The sequence below is a fragment of the Haliotis rufescens genome, unplaced genomic scaffold, assembly GCF_023055435.1.
Source record: "Haliotis rufescens isolate VD_foot unplaced genomic scaffold, xgHalRufe1.0.p SCAF_39, whole genome shotgun sequence".
Lineage (NCBI taxonomy): Eukaryota > Metazoa > Mollusca > Gastropoda > Lepetellida > Haliotidae > Haliotis > Haliotis rufescens.
Genome location: NW_025964101.1, coordinates 313,958 through 335,766, shown reverse-complemented (window position 1 = coordinate 335,766; position 21,809 = coordinate 313,958). Strand labels below are relative to the sequence as shown.

General features: G+C 40.2%; 1 protein-coding gene across 1 annotated transcript in view; it reads left to right on the top strand.

Annotated features, from left to right (window-relative positions):
• The window catches only part of LOC124124161 (glycerol-3-phosphate acyltransferase 1, mitochondrial-like), a 46,628-nt gene extending 33,230 nt beyond the window's left edge, over nt 1-13,398 (top strand). The window contains exons 18-23 of the mRNA XM_048381427.1: nt 909-1,054; nt 1,202-1,285; nt 3,199-3,321; nt 4,599-4,725; nt 6,144-6,212; nt 6,675-13,398. Of these exons, the coding sequence (XP_048237384.1) occupies nt 909-1,054; nt 1,202-1,285; nt 3,199-3,321; nt 4,599-4,725; nt 6,144-6,212; nt 6,675-6,847 (722 nt within the window). The 3' untranslated portion in view covers nt 6,848-13,398. The remainder of the gene's footprint in view (nt 1-908; nt 1,055-1,201; nt 1,286-3,198; nt 3,322-4,598; nt 4,726-6,143; nt 6,213-6,674) is intronic.
• Nucleotides 13,399-21,809: the final 8,411 nt, after the last annotated feature.

The following is a 21,809-nucleotide window of genomic DNA, read 5'->3' as shown; positions in this document are numbered from 1 at the left end:
GTATTACTTAATGTAATTTGTAGAATTTTCCTATTCGGAATATTCTATAAGTAATACGTTACCACTGGGCTGCTGCCCGCCCGTCCGTCCCCCGAGCACTTGCTCTCGCAGGAGACAAGAGTGAAGGGTGTCACATGGCAGCTAGGTGGCTACGCACGTGCTGCATGAGGTAATTGAGATCTCTGTGGTAGATTTCGCTATAGCAGCAGTTGTGGGAGACAACAGCCTCGGTATAACAGTGGTAACGTATTACTTATAGAATATTCCGAATAGGAAAATTCTACAAAATTTTCCGGACCCCTGTAACTCAGTATTGCCAATTTTAGCATTATTCGAGGAATATCAAGAATCATGAGCCAATAATTCCTCCATTTAAGTGTGTATCACACTACTTTACCTGAATTGCATGTGTGTGGAATCTCTTTTAAAGCGACATGCCAACCACTGTGGAATCTCTTTTAAAGCGACATGCCCACCCTTGTGGTTTTCGAAGTGTTAACATAATTAGTTTGTTTTCCTCCCAAATTATGTTGACTTGCTGTGGATGTGGTTAAAGAACTGAAATACCGGTATTGCTCGTTTCTGTGTTAAACCAGCTTGCCATAAAAGGCGACTATGCTCGTCGTAAGAGGCGACTAACGGGATCAGGTGATCAGGCTCGTTGACTTGGTTGATGCATGTCATCGATCCCAATTGCATGGATCGATGCTCATGAAATCAATAACAGGATTGTCTGGTCCAGACTCGATTATTTACAGACCGCCGTCATATAGCTGGAATATTGCTGAGTGAGGCGTTAAGCAATAAACAAAAAAACAAAAACTGTGTTAAACCGAACTCCTTGACTGTTGTCAACGTTGACCCCAGGAAGCTGGTCTGCTGCAGCATTCTGTCTGTTTCTGTTGCAGCTAATGCCTTGATGTATGTTGGTAAGTTTTCACCGACAAACACCCCTCTGCAGGAGAATGGACCAGTCAGAGTATGCAGAGAAAGAGTGATCGGTGTTGCTGAGGAACTTTGCAAACTGCTTCAGGAAGAGTTTATTTTTGTCCCAGTGAGTGTTTTATATATATATTACTTTTTAGTGAGAAGTATACACTTTATGTAGATTTTTGCATTGGACGAGAAGCCTGTCACATGTTCATAAGCGTATAAATCACATAAATTGACATTGACACTGTTTTGGGCTGTACTATTTCAGCCTTGTGGGAGACTGAATGAGGCCTTATCTGATATGGTAGAACAGTTCATCTCACTGGAGATTCTTGCAGAGGAGGAATCAGAGGTATGGACTTGTCATTGTCTCACAAAAGTAGGATGAGTGTTGCCATATGTTGTGTTGCACTGTAACAGTGTTGCCATATGTTGTGTTGCACTGAAACAGTGTTGCCATATGTTGTGTTGCACTGAAACAGTGTTGCCATATGTTGTGTTGCACTGAAACAGTGTTGCCATATGTTGTGTTGCACTGAAACAGTGTTGCCATATGTTGTGTTGCACTGTAACAGTGTTGCCATATGTTGTGTTGCACTGTAACAGTGTTGCCATATGTTGTGTTGCACTGAAACAGTGTTGCCATATGTTGTGTTGCACTGTAAGTGTTGCCTTATGTTGTGTTGCACTGTAACAGTGTTGCCATGCTTTTCAGTAACAAAATGGCAAAATGGCAGTCATATAGGTATGAGACCCGTGAAGATCCGGGGTGGAATAGGTCTTCAGCAACCCATGTTTGCCGTGAAAGGTGACTATGCTGGTCGTAAGAGGCGACTAATGGGATTGGATGGTCAAGCTCACTGGCTTGGTTGATGCATGTCATGATGTCTATTATCCCTGGATTGTCTGGTCAAGACTCGATTATTTATAGACCGCTGTCATATAGCTGGAATACTGCTGATTGAGGCTTTGTTGTTTAACACCACACTTAGCAATATTCCAGCTATATGAAGGCAGTCTGTAAATAATTGAGTCTGGACCAGACAATCCAGTGATTAACATTGTATCCCAATTGCGTGGATCAATACTCATGATGTCAATCACAGGATTGTCTGGTCCAGACTTGATTATTTACAGACCGCTGTCATATAGCTGGAATATTTCTGAGTGCGGCGTTTAAAACAAACGAACAACGTTGAACATAAGTATGACTGAAGTAGACACTGTCAGTCTATGACCTAAACTTTTAAGACTACTAGCCCGATTATGGCTTATAACGATTATGGCTTTTAACGTCATGTTTCATAGATTTTAGTGTTATCATATAGACTATGCTGAGTTTACCAGACAGAACAGAATTTTACTAGTTTTGGGCTTCAAACTTGTGGCTAAAGTCATAGATTGAACTATGTATGTTTAATTTGTTGAACTGATTTTACCAGGAGACATGTATTGCAATTTTTCTTTCTTTGACATGCCATTGTATTTCCATCTTTGGTGTGTCTTATGTTTAATAAGAAGTGTGGGTGTTTTGTCTTAGGTTGTATATACATGTATCACACGCCATGGGGATGCTGGGTAGTGTCTATTCTGCTGTCCCTATGACCATCTGATATAAAACCTTCCTCAAATACTGACTGCTGTGATATCAGATAGAAAATGTGGCTTTGATTTTCTGCAACTGACTTTGTATTGCCAGTATCCACCCACCCTTGTTGTTCTGTATCCACCCTCCCTGATTGTTCAGTATCCACCCTCTCTGATTGTTCAGTATCCACCCTCCCTGATTGTTCAGTATCCACCCTCTCTGATTGTTCAGTATCCACCCTCCCTGATTGTTCAGTATCCACCCTCTGATTGTTCAGTATCCACCCTCCCTGATTGTTCAGTATCCACCCTCCCTGATTGTTCAGTATCCACCCTCCCTGATTGTTCAGTATCCACCCTCCCTGATTGTTCAGTATCCACCCTCTCTGATTGTTCAGTATCCACCCTCCCTGATTGTTCAGTATCCACCCTCCCTGATTGTTCAGTATCCACCCTCTCTGATTGTTCAGTATCCACCCTCTCTGATTGTTCAGTATCCACCCTCCCTGATTGTTCAGTATCCACCCTCCCTGATTGTTCAGTATCCACCCTCCCTGATTGTTCAGTATCCACCCTCCCTGATTGTTCAGTATCCATCCACCCTGATTGTTCAGTATCCACCCTCCCTGATTGTTCAGTATCCGCCTATCCTGATCGCTCAGTATCTGTTTGTTTCAGTATGACAATCTGTACACTACATTTGATCGTCAGTGGGCCAACCGTCTCTCAGCACAGCTGTCCTGGGCCGATGAGGAAGATGATGATACTGATGATACTTTTGTGGAGGAAAAGCCTCTCAAAGTCAGTACACGATATCTAGTCACATTATTTACATGTTGCCACAATCGCAATCCCAGAAACAGGACAAGTTCAAGAAAGGAGACCACTTTATTAGCTTTATTAGCTGACCTTACATTTAACCAGTGATTTCGTTTTGCCATTTTCTACATTTGATTGACTAACACCAGTAGTCTCCCTTGAAAATAGTGTTGATGACAAAAATAAATGTCTTTTAAGAGGGATTTAAAAGCTATAGTTTCAACAAAGAGGATGTATAACAGATGATAGCGCCTTAACCTCGAAAGTGTTCAACAACTACAGTCAAGTCTTGTTAATCCGACACTCGTTAATTCAACAATAGGCTTTTTCTGACACTAATGATGGGAACCGATTAAATCAGTGCTATTTAGACCCGTTAATCCGACTTGTCTTGCGCTCCAACTCTAAAACGACTAATTTGCAACAAATTATTTAAATCTTCAATCAGTCTCATTAATCCGACACAGTAATCAGTGTGGTGCGTGATCATCTGCCCACAAGTACACAGCGCTGTGTTTTGACGTCAGAGGGCAGCAGAGATAAACTTGCTTAACAATAAACAGTTAATGCTTTAAATAAACAAAACAGGATTAATCACATGCTTAGATTACCTCAATCTCATTAAGAGCAGATTAAATTCTCGCAACCACTGAGGACATCTCATTACAGGTCACGTCAAAACCAACTTTGGCGAACTTTGACCAACCAATGAAATGACAAGCAGGAAGTTGACATTAGCCACTAAGAAAGCACCTTTCTTGAGCTTTGCGGCACTAGATTTCAACTGGCGACTTCTATTTCAGACTATATGCTTTTTAAAGTATTTTAGAATCAGTCATACAACCCGTAACAGTAGTTTTGTGTTAAGCATCATATTTCATTTTTTTATTACAAAGTGTTATCTATCATATAGTTGTTCAATTTTCGATCACGAATGTTGATACTACTTAATTTCGTACATACTCGTTAATCCGACATAATCGTATGCAACCAGCCATGTCAAGTACCAGGACTTGACTGTAGTTAGTATATAGTTCTTTTAATTGTAATCTTGGTAGGATGCAGGTTTGATTTTGAATGACATTTTCAGGGTATTTAGTCAATGATTGAACCTCTCAATTGAAAACACTAAAAGTTAACAATCTCATTAACACTCATTCTTTTAATTCAAATAGAAACATTTGATGTTCGAGTATATATATGCAACAAGAAGGGAAGTGCTTTATGCTAGCAGCTCTAGTTGTCCTTCACTGTTTCAGCTGAACATTGAACAGCAGACTGTGTGCGATAAGCTGCAATTCTATCACCGGATCCTGGCCCCCATCCTCGAGACATACCTGGTCACAGCCTACAGGATCTCAGGGAGTCTGGAGACCGAGATGCCAGGTGAGATCCCTTACATCATCCCGGGTGGGGGGCGATTGGGTAGCCTCGTGTTTAAAGCGCTCGCTAGTCACGCCGAAAGACCCACATCATCCCGGACGGGGGGCGGTTGGGTACCCTCGTGTTTAAAGCGCTCGCTAGTCACGCTGAAGACCCACATCATCCCAGACGGGGGGCGGTTGGGTAGACTCGTGTTTAAAGCGCTCGCTAGTCACGCCGAAGACCCACATCATCCCAGACGGGGGGCGGTTGGGTAGACTCGTGTTTAAAGCGCTCGCTAGCCACGCCGAAGACCCACATCATCCCGGACGGGGGGCGGTTGGGTAGACTCGTGTTTAAAGCGCTCGCTAGCCACGCAAAAGACCCACATCATCCCGAACGGGGGGCGTTCGGGTAGACTTGTGTTTAAAGCGCTCGCTAGCCACGCCGAAGACCCACATCATCCCGGGTGGGGGGCGGTCGGGTAGACTCGTGTTTAAAGCACTCGCTAGCCAGGCAGAAGACCTACATCATCCCGGACGGGGGGGCGGTCGGGTAGACTCGTGTTTAAAGCGCTCGCTAGCCAAGCCGAAGACCCACATCATCCCGGACGGGGGGCGGTTGGGTAGACTCGTGTTTAAAGCGCTCAATAGCCACGCCAAAGACCCACATCATCCCGGACGGGGGCCGGTCGGGTAGACTCGTGTTTAAAGCGCTCGCTAGTCATGCTGAAGACCTGGGGTCGATTCCCGACATGGGTACAATGTGTGAAGCCCATTTCTGGTGTCCCTCGCCGTGATATTGCTGCAATATTGCTAAAAGCAGCATAAAACTATACTGACTCACTCATCCCGGACAGCTGTTTGCGTGGAACTCTTTCCAAGATTCATGTTTATACTGCCCCTGGCACAGATTGGATCATCAGTCATGTTGTTGGAGATGATCAAGTTGGCTGCTGGTAGAGTGTCTCAAGGAAAGACCAGCTCTGTGTTGTACTGGACAGAATGTGTCGTTCAGCCAGTCTGTAGTTTTCACTGCTATCTCCTGGCATTCTTTGGGTTGATGATCACTATTGTTCCTGGACTGGTATGTCTGCTTTAGATGGAAGTAATGATGACTGATGCATCACATTTACTTGCTTACAGTCCATCCATGGGAACCTGGATTAGATAGGTCCCAAGCAAACTATAAGCATGCCTTTTGAGGACAGTAGATTGCCTGTTATCTTACGCTGAGGGCTTGGGAATCATATTATTGACTGGTGTGTCCAGTAGGTAGAGCATTGGTATCAGATGTGTGTACTGTCTGCGACTTTAGCTACTATTGTACGATTCTGTTTGGTCAAGTAAGCTCAGCTAATAACAGTAAATAATAATGACAGTAAATTCCACTTATAATGAGGCTACGAGCTAATTCATTCCATTTTTCTCCTGCCCTCTCAGAGGATGACTTCATGAGGATGCTGCTGGCACATGCTCAAGATCGAGTCGCAAAGAACTCCTCATTGTATGGTAAGTGTTGATGTGAAGGTGAGGTTTGTGAGATCAGGTGTGGTCATGGCAGGCCCACTTCATGTGGTCGTACAGCCCGTTGTCATGCAAATTGTAGACGTTTACCACTTAGGTGAAACCCATGAGCATTGATTGTTGATATGGTGTTGACAGAACATCGATTATAATGATGTGAGACAAATGGACACATACCTACTCAGCCGTGCCATTTGACCCCTGAGAGAAAAAGAATCCTGTTGACTTAATCGTATTTAACTGAAGTAAAGAAAACATTTATGAATTTCAAGAACTATTCAAAATGGTCTCTGTTAAAGAGATCCTGAGATGAAGATTCTTTATGAGTAAAATGTTATAATACTTGTAAATCTTTGTATAAGATAAATAAGATGTATTTTCACTTCGTGTAACCTGTTCAGTGAGGATTATGCGGCCCTTCACTAACCAGAATATTTACCTCCCCAGCTGAGAGTGCCTCGATGGACACACTGAAGAATGCAGTGAAGGCGTATCAGAACATCCGTATTGTGGAGTGTTACAATGCCAGCAATTTGAGAATTATCGGACTGTGTGACCATTACCAGGTCAAAGAGAGGCTTGGACATTATATTGAACTCCTTGAGACACTCAGAGAGTAGTCTCCCTTGGACCAAGGACCTTTATAGTCGAACAAAGTCGTCCCCTTTGTTGAAACTCTTAGAGATTTCTGTTCAGGTGTCTTTAGAAGCGATGCATAGGATTGGAATGCTTCCATGGATGGATGCATAGGATTGGAATGCTTCCATGGATGGATGCATAGGATTGGCATGCTTCCATGGATGGATGCATAGGATTGGCATGCTTCCATGGATGGAGTGCAGGTTTCAGGTACCTGATATGGCCGAGAATCTGTGATAGACGATGTAGACTTCCGCTGCTTCCTGTGCACGACCGTGTGTCATGTTGTTAAGTATTATGTCGGACATGAACATTGGCTCACTCCCTGTAGCCTCGCTGTGAGACAGGGTGTCACACACATGGCCTCTGAGCATCACGTGCATAATAAGACCTGCTGTATTGTCAACATGAACTCTATTTTGTGGCTTGTTTGTTTATGAATCAACATGTTGCATGTGTTTGTCAGCTGCTATGTGCAATAATTTAAGGATATGCGCACTGTCCTTATGATCATAGAAAGATATGTAAAATCTCTTCAGATAGAACCACAATTTGGTCATGTGTAAGAAATCATAAGTATAATATGTAAGTAATATTTATTAAAGAAGCATTTATTATCTGTTCAGAAGTCTTAGCTAATGCCACTTTAATTATCTGTACTTCGGAATCCACAGTACAACAGTGTGCATTCATTTGCTATATCTACACAAGACACTTGTTATTATGTGTTGTGTCAGTCGTCAAAAGTTTCTTGAAATTCTTTCAAATTGGACCAGATTATTTTTCGTCTCTTTACCATTTTTACCAATTTGGGCACTCCCAGTGACAATCAAGTATAAAAGAAGGTTGTGTCGGGTGAGCTACAGGGCCCATGGCTCATGACTTCTGTGTGTGTGAGTTTGTGTCTATGCACAAAAACTGTGAACATTTGGGACAAGAAGAGTGTATATTTTACATCGGTGTTTCCGATCAGCATTGTCTGCTTCAGCTCTGTACATTTATTGTATTAGTTGATCAACTTGTGTGGGAATCAATTTCACAATATAGTCACAAGTATAGATAATATAGTGACTTTAATTAATATACAAGAATTATGTCAGATATCATAAAATGATATCTTTGTAACCATGGTAACTCTGAAAAGTATGACTTACTACTTTACGTAATTACAGGAAGCACATCCCCGAAACACCATTTTGTACGCTACCTCAGATTTTATAATGTAGATTCACTTATTATGTTACCAATAAGGGAGCAGGTATGTGCAGAGTTAGTTTCTGTATATTTCATTGACCATTATAACGATCGTTCCATAGCAGCGTGACATAAAAAAACCTTTGTTACAAATAATTTGATGTAACAAAAAAGTATCTGAGCTCATGTCTCAACTTCAGATTAGGAAAACCCCCATTTTTCTGCATTTCTCAGAATTAAATGTTTTACATTATCTGTTTAACATTATCTTATTGTTGAAAGTTGTCAAGATTTGGAACTTTAAAAACTAATTCACTTGATAATCTGCAATCCTCCTTTGCTTCTAGGTTATTCTCTATTTACTGAATACATAGTGTCTCTATGAGACCAGTGACTGGAATTAGGAAATGTCCCCCAGACTGGAGCATAGTCACACTTTAATTGCTTGTATCTCTGACTATGATCTTTGTTAATTTAAGTAATGATAGACAAACTCACTTGACTATAGACCCTTTGAGATTAACCATTCTTGTTGTGTCTTGATGTAGGCAATGCACAGCAATGCAAATGACAACCTTTATGTTATTTTACATTGAAATGGTCAGGCTCTAGAAACTTGGCCTGGCACATTGGATTTATCGTAACTCCATTACTGCCATGTAAGTACTAGAATCCTGATGAATGGTCATCAGAGCAGAGATGTGATTGTAAAGCACTTCTACTTTCTTCGACATGGTGGGAGTGGCATCCCACGTTTCATGTAGTGAGACATAGGATACCACTGCAGACGTTAATAAATCTAAGTGTGCTCTCATGGGATTCATGCAACTTCACTGCACATTTCCGCAGAATTGTATTTGTCATGGTAGATTATTTGCTCACATATATGGACTGCCACTCGTTTCATTTTTGTTTTGCGTGACCTGTGATCTGTGATCTGTGAAACAGTCTCCAAGGATACATGAAAAACACATCGGGCATTAACGTTGAGGCAAAGAACGTTATCAAAGCTGCCTATGAGAGAGGTTGTTATGATCTTATTTATGACAATATTGTCACGGTCCAGGCACAAAAAATGGCAGACATTCACTGTTTGTTTTCCTGTGTACAGTTTTGTAGTAGGGGACTCCTCCCTTTGTTGCTACCTAGATCTATCTCTGCATTACCAATGATGTCATCGTATACCAAACGTGTAGAGCGATGCTCATGATGTTAATCACTGGATTGTCTGGTCCAGACTAGATTATTTACAGACCGCAGTCATATAGCTGGAAGTTTTCTGAGTGGGGTGTTAAACAACAAATACAGAAACAAACAACAAGCATTACCAATGTGCTAGCTTCCTCTCGCCAAAATTCATCTTTTCAAATATTTGTTATATTTCAATTTGTTTTGTGACTTCAGATGGACGTTATTATTTGTTTACCAGGAGGACTTGTAGAGGCTGGTTTTGTAAATGCATCGTTGATTTCAGACTAACCACTGTCTTCCTTATTCTGATGTTTGAAGGAGATTCCACAATGACATTTTGTTTGGTATCTTGGCACAGTATGATCTATATGCATGGTTTCTACTTGTCAAAGATTTGTATTTCCTTTCATTACTGCTTCCATGCTTCAAGCATCTTGTTATCCTCCTTAATGATTGATACACACATACAGCCTTCAAAGATGCCCAGTTGTCAGTTCCTAGTACTGTCAGACTGTTCTGGTGTTCCAGCTAGTCACACTGTTGTGGTCTTACAGGTAGACAGACTGTTCTTGTGTTCCAGATGGTCAGACTGTTCTTGTGTTCCAGGTGGTCAGACTGTTCTTGTGTTCCAGGTGGTCAGACTGTTCTGGTGTTCCAGCTAGTCAGACTGTTGTGGTCTTACAGGTAGACAGACTGTTCTGGTGTTCCAGGTGGTCAAACTGTTCTGGTGTTCCAGCTAGTCAAACTGTTCTGGTCTTACAGATAGACAGACTGTTCTGGTGTCCTAGATGGTCAGACTGGATTAAATGCAACTTAACCCAAATAATTTACTGCCCAGATAGTGATACGTATGTATTTTTAGGACCACTAACTGAAAAATCTGAATTGTTTCTTGCCCTTAGTTATATTAGGCAATCAGACTTGGACTGGTACCAGCATCTCTGTCTTTCCAACACATCCCTTCCTCTGTGGTGTACCAGTCCCCAGGGTACTCTTCTCTCCTTCCTCTGTGGTGTATGCAGTCCCAAGGAGAGTGCTCTCCCCTTCCTCTGTGTACACAGGCTCCAGAGGGGTCCTCTCCCCTTTCTCTGTATGTACAGTCCCAGGAGAGTGCTCTCCCCTTCCTCTGTAGTGTATGCAACCCCCAGGGGACTCTTCTCCCCTTCCTCTGTGGTGTATGCAGTCCCCAGGAGAGTGCTCTCCCCTTCCTCGGTGTAGACATTGTCCCCAGGAGAGTGCTCTCCCCTTCCTCTGTGTACACATTGTCCCAGGAGAGTGCTCTCCCCTTCCTCTGTGTACGCAGTCCCCAGGAGAGTGCTCTCCCCTTCCTCTGTGTACACATTGTCCCAGGAGAGTGCTCTCCCCTTCCTCTGTGTACACACAGTCCCCAGGAGAGTGCTCTCCCCTTCCTCTGTGTACACACAGTCCCCAGGAGAGTGCTCTCCCCTTCCTCTGTGTACACACAGTCCCCAGGAGAGTGCCCTCCCCTTCCTCTGTGTACACACAGTCCCCAGGAGAGTGGTCTCCCCTTCCTCTGTGTACACACAGTCCCCAGGATAGTGCTCTCCACTTCTTCCTCTGTGTACACACAGTCCCCAGGATAGTGCAGTGTTTATCCTGTTGTGTATAAGATGGCTTCCATGGCTTTGCATAATTTGCAATGAACAAGTCTACATCATAAGTGGCTGCCAAATATCGAAACAATCTCCAGGGACCAGAGCTACTTGTTCAGCTTGTTTTAGGTATGCATTCTCAGTCTATAGGAAATCCTGAACACCATCAATATGCTGAGGATCTCTATGACTGATGTTGTTGATGTAATTCCCAGCCTGTAGTGATGATCAATGTCAGTACAGCAGTTTGAAAATGTATCCGATTGTGTCCAGTTCAAATCGTCCCGTTTTCGTACACTTATATTTCATTTAACCAGTGGATGAAAGTAGATGTTAGTCTCTGCTCCAGTTTTGTTATTGTTTCTATATATCATTTCACATTTCTTCTCAGTTGAGGATTAATGATTGCATTTTGTATGATAATTTATTGGTAATTATATCAATTTCTGCATTTAATATTATTATTTATTTTTAATTATATTCATTTACAGATACGTATAAACATTAAGAAAGACACTGATGGAGATAAATTACCGTAATTACTTTATCAAATTTTAGGACAATTCTGATCCATTTTTGTTGATCATGTTCATGCAAGGATATTTTTATGCAAAGTTTGGATGGTTGAAAATTTTAGTAAGCATTTATATGTTCATTATATGTAAGGCATAGCATTTGTTGGACATTAAAACATACAGTCACATCTATTTCATTAACATCTAACTAAAGATGTCTTCAGAGACATCACACTTAATGCTCCAATTCCATGTGCAATATACTGTGAGGGACTGTCAGTGTCAACAACTGGCTCTGGGTATGGGTGAGGTGTTTCAATGATGCTTGTAGATGCACCAGGCACACTACTACTGGAGTTGGGCAGCAATGAAACCTGTAGATGAGGCAGTAGGAAATGTCAAAATGTCGTAATTTGGTAGGGTGGGTTAAAATGGGGTTTGATGCCCCTCACACTATTTTGAAAATAACAAGGGACACACATGACCCTTGTCCCACAACATCTGCTTACATTGTATTGAAATATTAGTGTACATCTGTGTCTGTGCTTGTTGTAACAGGAGACTAACACGATCGGGTGACTTGGTTGATGCATGTCATCGTATGCCTATTGTGTGGATCGATGCTCATGATGTCAATCACTGCATTGTCTTGTCCAGACTCAATTATTTACAGATCGCCGTCACATATATTGCTGAGTGAGGCGTTAAGCAACAAACAAACAAAACAAAACATCCATGTCTGTTTGATTTTCATGTGAATCCCTCCTCCACTCAAGGTTACAATTGGACAATTTATGTGGACCTCAGCCTGGAAACTTTTTCAAATTAACCAATAGTTGCTACTCTTTTCAAAAATGTACATTTGGAGCATGTAGGATGAACTAAAAAACTGAGGCTTCAGTTATATATATGTCTTTGAACACTATAACAATAGTAGGGTGCATTAACAAAAAAGAGGCATATTATTTTAATTTAGTACCAAGATTCATGCTACTTGGGTCTTCTTTCCTAGACAAGTAATTGTTACTTTAGAAGTTACCCAGATATATATTCTGTGTAATGGGTACCATTGATATTTATATACACAGTGCACACCACGATAACACTTTGATCACCTTCAAGTTTGCATGTACTCCTGCACTATAATACAGGTGAACATTTACAAAGACTGATCTCAAACAGGTTATACTAAATACTAACTGTGTGGTTGAGCGTGGATGTTATTGGTGTGAGAACTTTGAGAGATTTGCACATCTTAGAAACAGTTAGCTGTAGTGTTTACGGCTGTGGCGATTCGCTGCAGCTTCAGTGCATTAAGATATGCTGTGTCACGATATTGCCTTGATACAAATGTGTACCTATGGTCATGTAGCTTCAAGAACCTTACATGTTTATTATAGGAGACATTTCAATTGGTTGAAAGCATATTCACATTTTATTTGGTATGACGATGAATTGGGAAATACTGTTTTTCGGTATGTGACCCAAAGTTCACAAGCTGTTATTAGTGGACTAAGAATGTGTTTGTTCGATACCTGTTGAAAAATATGGTTCGTCGTAATGTTGAGTTCCTGATTTCATTATCATGTAGTGTGTGGTGACTTGACTTTCAGGGTGTACATTGTGACTGAGTGAATCGCTACAGCCAGTGGGTTGTCACATTCATGTGACTGTGAATATATTCTTGATTTCAATGCACAAACGAATTACTTTGTAACTTTCTTTTTATCTCTGACAGAATCATCTTGTTACACAGCATTTATCCAGTGATGATGGAATTAATATTGACAACAATGGAAACTTCAATCATGACTAACAGTGATTTACTTATTAACAGTGTTTGGACGACTACTGTGTATGACAATGTCTTGTGTATTCTGATGTTAGTCTGAGATTATGTTCAGTATACCTTGCTATTTATTGACTCTGTTGGCAGTTTATATGGTGTTTGTATAGTACATAGGAACGGATTCGCTCACTGTATAGTTACTGTTGTCATTAAAAGCTGATGGAAGTAGATATAGAATGTCTTGTTGTATTTTCAGAACACTATCCTGTTTCTAGGGCTTGGATCCTGCCCCACACTGGAGCACATGTAGCATGTGTCTCCTTGGGCAAGTGACTGTCAAATATGCCTCTGTTCACCCAGCATTGAATGGGTTAACGTGAAATGAGATGATGTGACTGTCAACCTTCTAGAGCCTCGTGGCAGCATGTGTTGTACTCCCCAGGGAGCTGAGAATGAACATCGAGTGTGCACTGATCAGATTGATAAAGATGTAGGCTTTGAGCATACCCCTGGGTGGTGAGAATGAACATCGAGTGTGCACTGATCAGATTGATGAAAATGTAGGCTTTCAGCATACCTCAGGATGGTGAGAATGAACATCGAGTGAGCACTGATCAGATTGATGAAAATGTAGGCTTTGAGCATACCCCAGGGAGGTGAGAGTGAACATCGAGTGTGCACTGATCAGATTGATAAAAATGTAGGCTTTGAGCATACCCCTGGGAGGTGAGAGTGAACATCGAGTGAGCACTGATCAGATTGATAAAGATGTAGGCTTTGAGCATACCCCAGGGAGGTGAGAGTGACCATCGAGTGTGCACTGATCAGATTGATAAAAATGTAGGCTTTGAGCATACCCCTGGGAGGTGAGAGTGAACATCGAGTGTGCACTGATCAGATTGATGAAAATGTAGGCTTTGATCATACCTCGGGGTGGTGAGGAAACAGAGCAATCTAATGGCATTATTATTATTATTATGATGATGATGATGATGTTGAATAGTTGATGTCAATACGTAAAAACAGACACACTTTTGTCTTTGCTTGATGATGACGCTTATGTTAACTGTAATTTTAAAAAACACAAGATTGTTATATGACACCTTTAAATAAAAACAAACTAAACAAGAATTACTTCTGTTCATAGATTTTGAAAAGGCATTTCAATTTATAAAAAAAAAGTTTACAAAACTATGGATTTGGACCTGAAATGATAAGGTGGATAAATTTACTAACTTACGATACCGCATCAAACTTGAAACAAAATGGACATCTATCAGACTTTATTTACAAATGAAAGAGGCTGTCAACAAGGGAACCCATTGTCGCCATATGTTTTCCTCCTAGTCGCTGAAATCCTAGGATGTATGATTTGAAATAATAAAATTGAAGGGACTATTGTTCATAAAGAATAGCAGTATGCTGATGAAACTGATCTATTTTGAAATGGTGAAGATGAAAGCTTATATGCGGCTATAGAATTACTACATTCTACATAATGTCTCGCTTAAACATTAATGTAGACAAGACAAAAGCAATATTGATAGGCTCAGAAGCTGGAAGCAATGATCGATTATGTCAAGATTTAAAACAGAATGACAATAAGGAATTTGAAGTTTCCGGAAATATATTTAATACAAATTTAAGTGAATTCTGGTTAATCAATACTGAAAGAAAGTTGGAATCTCCACACAGCACTGTACTGATTACTCACAATGGATGTGTAGACTGTGCCGACGAGTCCGACAATCACGATGGACATCCAAAGGGGGATGCCTGCAGGTGGAGAAGAAGGAAGAAGATCCATCAGTACGTACTGGGGCAAATAGCAGCAACAGAACGGATGCGAACAAGGACATACACTGTCGGTGTGTTTCTAGATTTGCTGTGTATCCTATGCCCCACTGAAGTTATTAATGTTTTCAAGTATTGTGTTTATGGACATTTCTGTAATTCTCCTTTACTAAGTTTATTCAAAGATTATAATGAAATGATTCTCACCAAAGTAGACAAACTGTAATATGCATCCACAACAACCGAGCTCTACGGAAGCCTTTGGGGGACATTAGTTTTTTTCCTTGAAATGTCAAGATACTAAGCTGAAATTTCTAGATGCTAACATGAAATTGGAAGGTACTAACTTGAAATTTTAAGATGTTATGTTGAAAAAAACCCTAAAAAACAAATGGTCCTAAAAGGTTTCCATAGAACTACATTGTTACCAGTTTATTTATTTACTTGCATACTTGGAGAGCCAGAGCAGGTGTGAATAACGCCACAGCCAGGAATAAAACCTAGAAATTAGATTCATAGGACTAGAATGCACCATATAACATGATGTTAGTATACAAATAACTTCAAATTTTAAATGCAGAATATACCCGTGAAGATCCGGGTTAGAATACGTCTTCAGAAACCCATGCTTGCCGTAAAAGGTGACTATGCTTGTCGTAAAAGGCGACTAACGGGAACGGGTGGTCAGGCTCACTAACGTGGTTGATGCATGTCATCGTATCCCAGTTGCGAAGATCAATGCTCATGATGCCAATCACTGGATTGTCTTGTCCCGACTCGATTATTTACAGACCGCCGTCATATAGCTGGAATATATATATATGGTCCCGTTGTACAAAGAGTGCTAAGTTAAAAGTACTGCTTTGCAAATTGCAACATGGTTCAACACAACGGAATTCCGGATTTTCTCGTAAATTGAGAACATGTCAATATTTTGATGACTGCACGAATTTGTGTCAACAATTTCGGATATGAGACAATACTTAATTGTTTCTATACTTGCTATTGTCCAACAGGTGCAGGTCATGTCGAGTTTTATATCATAGGAACACTTCAGGGTATCATTTCACCATTGTTTGAAGTTTCACTTTAGTGGCAGCAAACTTTATATTTGTAAGAATCTTTACAATATCTGCATCAACTCACAGGGCCAAAGGCCGGATTTGAAACAAACGCAAATACAGTAGAAATGCATGTTATGAATGAATTAGGCTGGGATTTTATCTAAAACAATTATTAAAAAAAGATAATTATGCTTCAATTTTGTTGTAGAAAAAAGAAATTGTCTTCTACAAAACACTCAGTGTTACAATATGTTTGTTTTTAAAAAAACCTATTTCAATAACCATCGAGCAGCCAATTCCCTTTCACTGATCTACCCACCTGAACCAGGAATAAAGGAATCAAGTGAGACCGCTTCATCTGCTTCGGATTTAGATCTATGCATTAAGATTCAGAGTGACAAAACACTCTCCACAAAACTATGATAACCTGGTAGTTCAGGTGAACAATTGACTTGTCTTAGCATGTGTTTGTGATGGGTGCCACCGGTGGGAAAGGATACGCTCACCTTTTCGCGAACCCCGGTATCATTTGATATCAATTCATAAACACATGCTCATGATATAGTCGGATATGGAAAGGGGTTTGTTGCTATATTATGTTTATGGAAACATACTAATATTAATAATTTCATAAGGCAACAGTATTGTCAGGTGCTTATACAAAACATAGCCTCCATGCACATTAACGTGTGAGGGAGTATACCAACACGTTCAGCGTGTTTAAAGTTTCCCGGCATCTTCACAACCTGACATTATACTCCCCACAAGCCAGTGTTAAATTAAAACCTGTTCGCAATTTAATGTAGAGCATCCATCTATACAGTCTTTTTTAACAAGTACTCATCGTCCATGGGAAGCTTTAATTGTCTGTGGTGATGCGGATCTCCACGCCATATGTTAATAATGACATGGTTTCTGCACACTGACAGATCAAAGCTTACAATGTAACACAGTTATATTATCGAACGATTAAATTAAATGCTATTTTTTGGTGTCAGTATGGTAATCTTCCTTTTACCTGTGACTGAACATTTAGGAGCGTATGAAACACAGGATAAATCTAAACCTTGTCATGCACGATTTCAAGGGTCATGAACAGCATTATTTCACACGGTAGAAAATACATGAAAACGATACATGTTCAAAGCCACTTCAATGCTCCTTTATTAAATGACATGCGTCATAAATTTAAATATGCCGGCCAAATGATACGTACATTTGAAACACTGGTCTTTTGTGGAATTTAACAATTAAAGCTTTAAGGAAATGTCGGTGACGGGGCTGCTTCTGTATTTGCAAGTGGTTTGCATGATATTAGTAGACGGTCATTACAGTAAACTACGGTTATAACGAACACGCTTATAACGAACTTACGGATATAACGAACTTACTGTTTTGGTCCCGACTTTTTTCTGTAGTTATGCTGTATATATGCTTATAACGAACTACGGTTATAACGAACTAAAATTAGTAGTCCCTTTGAGTTCGTTATAACCGTACTTTACTGTATAAATACAATATTTGTTTGACAAATGTTTGAAGAATGTATTTGTCGATATCAGTAAACCTTAATTATAAATACAATATTTGCTGGAAAAATGTGAAGATAGTATCTGCCGATTACCTTTCTTTATACAGACGACCCATTATCAGAATGCTTAGATTCTATGCATAACATTTAAAAATATAAACTCTGACACAGGTGTAGCCAACAAAATAACAGAGAAAGGAAACTACGAGAAACAATAGACCTTCTTGTTTTTACTTTGTGTTTCTTGTGTAACGTTGATCTCGGCATTATTCCTTCTATATATCTGTGGCATGTAAAGAATCCGATTTGGGCCATACAAACCAATGATTGATATAAGGAACACCATTCCACGCCGCCGTGAATCGATACTACGCAGTGAACCAAGTGCCTGATCCATTCATTCACAACACACACGGGTACATTGATGTGAGCCTTTTGAAACCTTAAACCTGGTTTACTGGTTGGTTTGATCTGGGATAATATAAGTGTACCCACCTCATATATACTGACGATGCGTAACGGGTATAGAAGCGGGAGACATGTATAGGCGCCGGCAAGGAAGACGAGGCTTTGGCCTATGAAGACGTATGGGACCATAGTCCCGTACGTGTATATCTCCGAGGGGTAGCCAAGTAAGGACACTGACGATTGCAAGGTCAAGAACATGGAGATAGCCACGGAGAAGACCCCATCTGTCGGTTCCCCCAGGAGGTAGGTTTCTCTTGTGTTCTTACTCCTTACACCGAAGAACACCCCGATACCTAATGATGAGGCGAGCATCGTTCCCATGACAATGTAATCGGGGATGTTGAGAGTTTGCATTTTCATCTGAAAAAAAAAGATAATACGGTCACACATATGTAAATCAAAGAAGCTGTTGTTTTGTAAGACGTTCATCATGTTGGCAATTAAAGAAGAATTTCGCTTATAAATTTCATTGGTAAAATGTTCATATCATTTTTAAAACTGAGTATCTTTGTCATAAAATCAAAATCATTGATTTCGAGAAAGCCATCCATGAGTAGGTACAAATAAGTTATTTTATGTTCTACTTTTTACAGGTATTCATCCTAACATGTTTACTATACTAAAACATATGTAAGAAAGTATCAAGCCATGTGTGAGAGTGAAAAATATGAAAACAAGGTTTTTAATACAAATGGCGTTGAGCAAGGTTGTATGTTAATAAAAGCGACAAGCCCCTTTCGATTATCATAAGAAATATCTGCTACACGCAGAGTCCAGTGTACGATTCCGACTATCATGATAATGTGTTTACTAATTATTACATTTTTGCAGCTATCCATGGTGAAACGTTCACGATAATTAAAAATATGTATGAAAATATGAAACCATGTGTGAGAGGGGAAAATACCATGGACTTCCAAGGCTTCGATGCTTTAGAATCATACCGTACATATTGATCGTCAACCCCAGAGAGTAACCGGTCTCGAGTATCCGCCGGAAGAGATTCCAATTGGCGTAAAAGGGAAAACAGCGGTGAAAATTAAATGAATGGATCACTACAAATCAGTTATGACACCAGTGTTTGCGAAAAGGGTAAGCAGGTGCTGCTCTATCGGTAGTGGTGACTGCTGTACAAATCTACTGGATGTTCAATCGCTTACTGCCAGTGAGAATTACTAAACATATATTTACAACATTTTCCACAAGAACTATAATTACTTATACATAACAATATTAATGACGATACTTATATTAACATAATAATTCATAAACGACATACATACTTTGTCTCCAAGTAAATATCTTGTCTGTTGCACAGCGTCCCTATGACGACCTGCATGTATCTCGTGTAACGTGGTAGCCTAGTGGTTAAAGCGTTCGCTCGTCACGCCGAAGACCCGGGTTCGATTCCCGACATGGGTACAATGTGTGAAGCCCCATTCTGGTGTCCCCCGCCGTGATATTGCTGGAATATTGCTATAAGCGGCGTAAAACCATATTCTCACTCACTCATGTAGCGTGTTATCCCGGGATAGGGGAGTGAGATGGACAAATAATACAATATACTTTGGAAAGTAGATATCGCTGCTCTCCAGCTGTGATGACTCAAAATATATTCTCTGGGAAATCGATGCACATCAAAGGTATAAACTCTGATAATTTCTGCAGTGCAATACTACAATTTTACGATTGATGTATTTTGTCGAGTTAACAGACGATTTTCATTTATCATTTCATTGATCGGGTTTATGATCAAACGTAACACCTAACATATTATACTTTTACATGTACATATTCTGCAGTATAAATACCAGTGGATTTGTACAATAATTATTCAGTACGTAACTACGTGCAATAACTTTGAAATCAACTTTTATTTCTCAGTTCCATCTGACATATGTTTCTTATTCATATGAGAGGTTGCCCAGTCGTCTAAGGCGCCGCGATTCGCTGTGCAGAGTTGTGTCCCTTGGGCACGTCAGAAACCTATGATTGTGGGTTCGAATCCCGGTTCGCCCCGATTATGTTTCTAGGTTTGTCAGCACCATACCCGTTTCGCCGAGGTGGTAAACGTCTGAGACCTGCAACTCTCCGGGCTTTTCTCCCACATTAAGCTGACACGACGCGATATAACAGGAATGCTGTTAAAAGCGGCCCTAAACCCAACTCACGCACTCAATCTTATTCACATGACTTATACAACTCGACCCACGTCTCGTCGTCGCATAGTTTACAATCTATTCATCCATGACATTTGTTAATTCTCACTTTAATGTTGCAATATCATTCCTTAACGATGAAAAAAGGTTCAGCGTAAGAGTAGCCAGGAGATACCAAATTTCATAATCTACAAAGAGGTTCATCCTACCATAATGAAACCTGAATTTAATTGGAAAATTATTTGAAATGTATACCATTTCCCTTGGCAATAACGCTATTATGTTTTGGAATATTATACCACGACCTGCCTTTTGGGGAGGGAAGGTGGACTTAAAACCACTAGATGAAAGGAAATGTATGGTGATGAATTCTATTTCATTTTTAAATTTAAATATTTCAAAGAGTGACAATTGTATATTTCAAAAGCGTATTTAGAAAGACCAATCATGTCAAAATTCAAAACACTTTTTAATTGTATGAAACTGTCACTTGTAAGAAAAAATGCTACATTTTCCTGTTAATCTTGTATCCATCATCTCCTGCTACACATATTGTCCATTGTATCTCACATACCAAAGATGTCGGCCTGAGAGTAAATATGTTCTGTTCTGACCCCTGGTGACTTCGGTAGTTTGTATGTTGGCAACATGGGAAAAACAAACATTTTGTGTTGAAATTCCAGCTGTTCACATGTACTAGAATGTCTATTATTCAAATGTACTAGAATGTCTATTATGCAGAAATGAATTTGTACTACCTTACTGTTATGCACTGATTGTAACTATTTACGATGTCCTGAAATGGGCACCACAGTCACGTATTGTCAATGTTTCAGCTTGTTGCTACGGTCTCCTGGCAATAGGTCTGGCGTATGTGATGCGATCTCTGCCGGGGCCGGTAACACAGGTTGGTGCAACACAGCACGAAAAACAAGATTTCCGTTTTATCGTAACAGGAAAACCTGACTTTTTGTGGTGACTAGATTATCATGTTTAAACCTTTCAAAACAAACGTTCAATCCTACCCCTAGATTATCATGTTTAAACCTTTCAAAACAAACGTTCAGTCCCACCCCTAACGTGTTTACGTTTACTGATGGCCGTGGAACTGAGTTAACCTTGGTGTATCTGGCCTTTGAAAGGAATTGGCCCGCGCAAGTTTTATTCATTAGTTCTAAGCCCACGTTTAGTCCCTGTTGATGCTACGTCATGTTAAGTTATGCAGATCAATCCAAAGGTTAAAGGTGTACAAGTATTACAGAAAAATTCTTTTTACAGACGCCGAGTTTATAAAAAGACTTACTTACATGTGTCATGGACAGGGCAAACCCTGGCAGATGTGTGTTCGGTCAACTGCGCAACAACCAGATTGCGTTCGAGAAGTGCAAGACAGACCAGCACTGTGACGTCATATTCCAGCTCGGAATTAAAAATGTCTCCCTTGCCTCTAAAAGTTTATCACGCGTCGTTAACACTGAATCAAGCTGCTATTACTGTGTGGAAAATGATCAATACAAAACCCTTTGGCATAGGCCCGTATACAGCCTAAGACGTATCCAGGCCAATAAACTTGTTCTTGTCCTTTTTGATCAAATGAAATCATTTATGTTATTGAATTGTCTGTC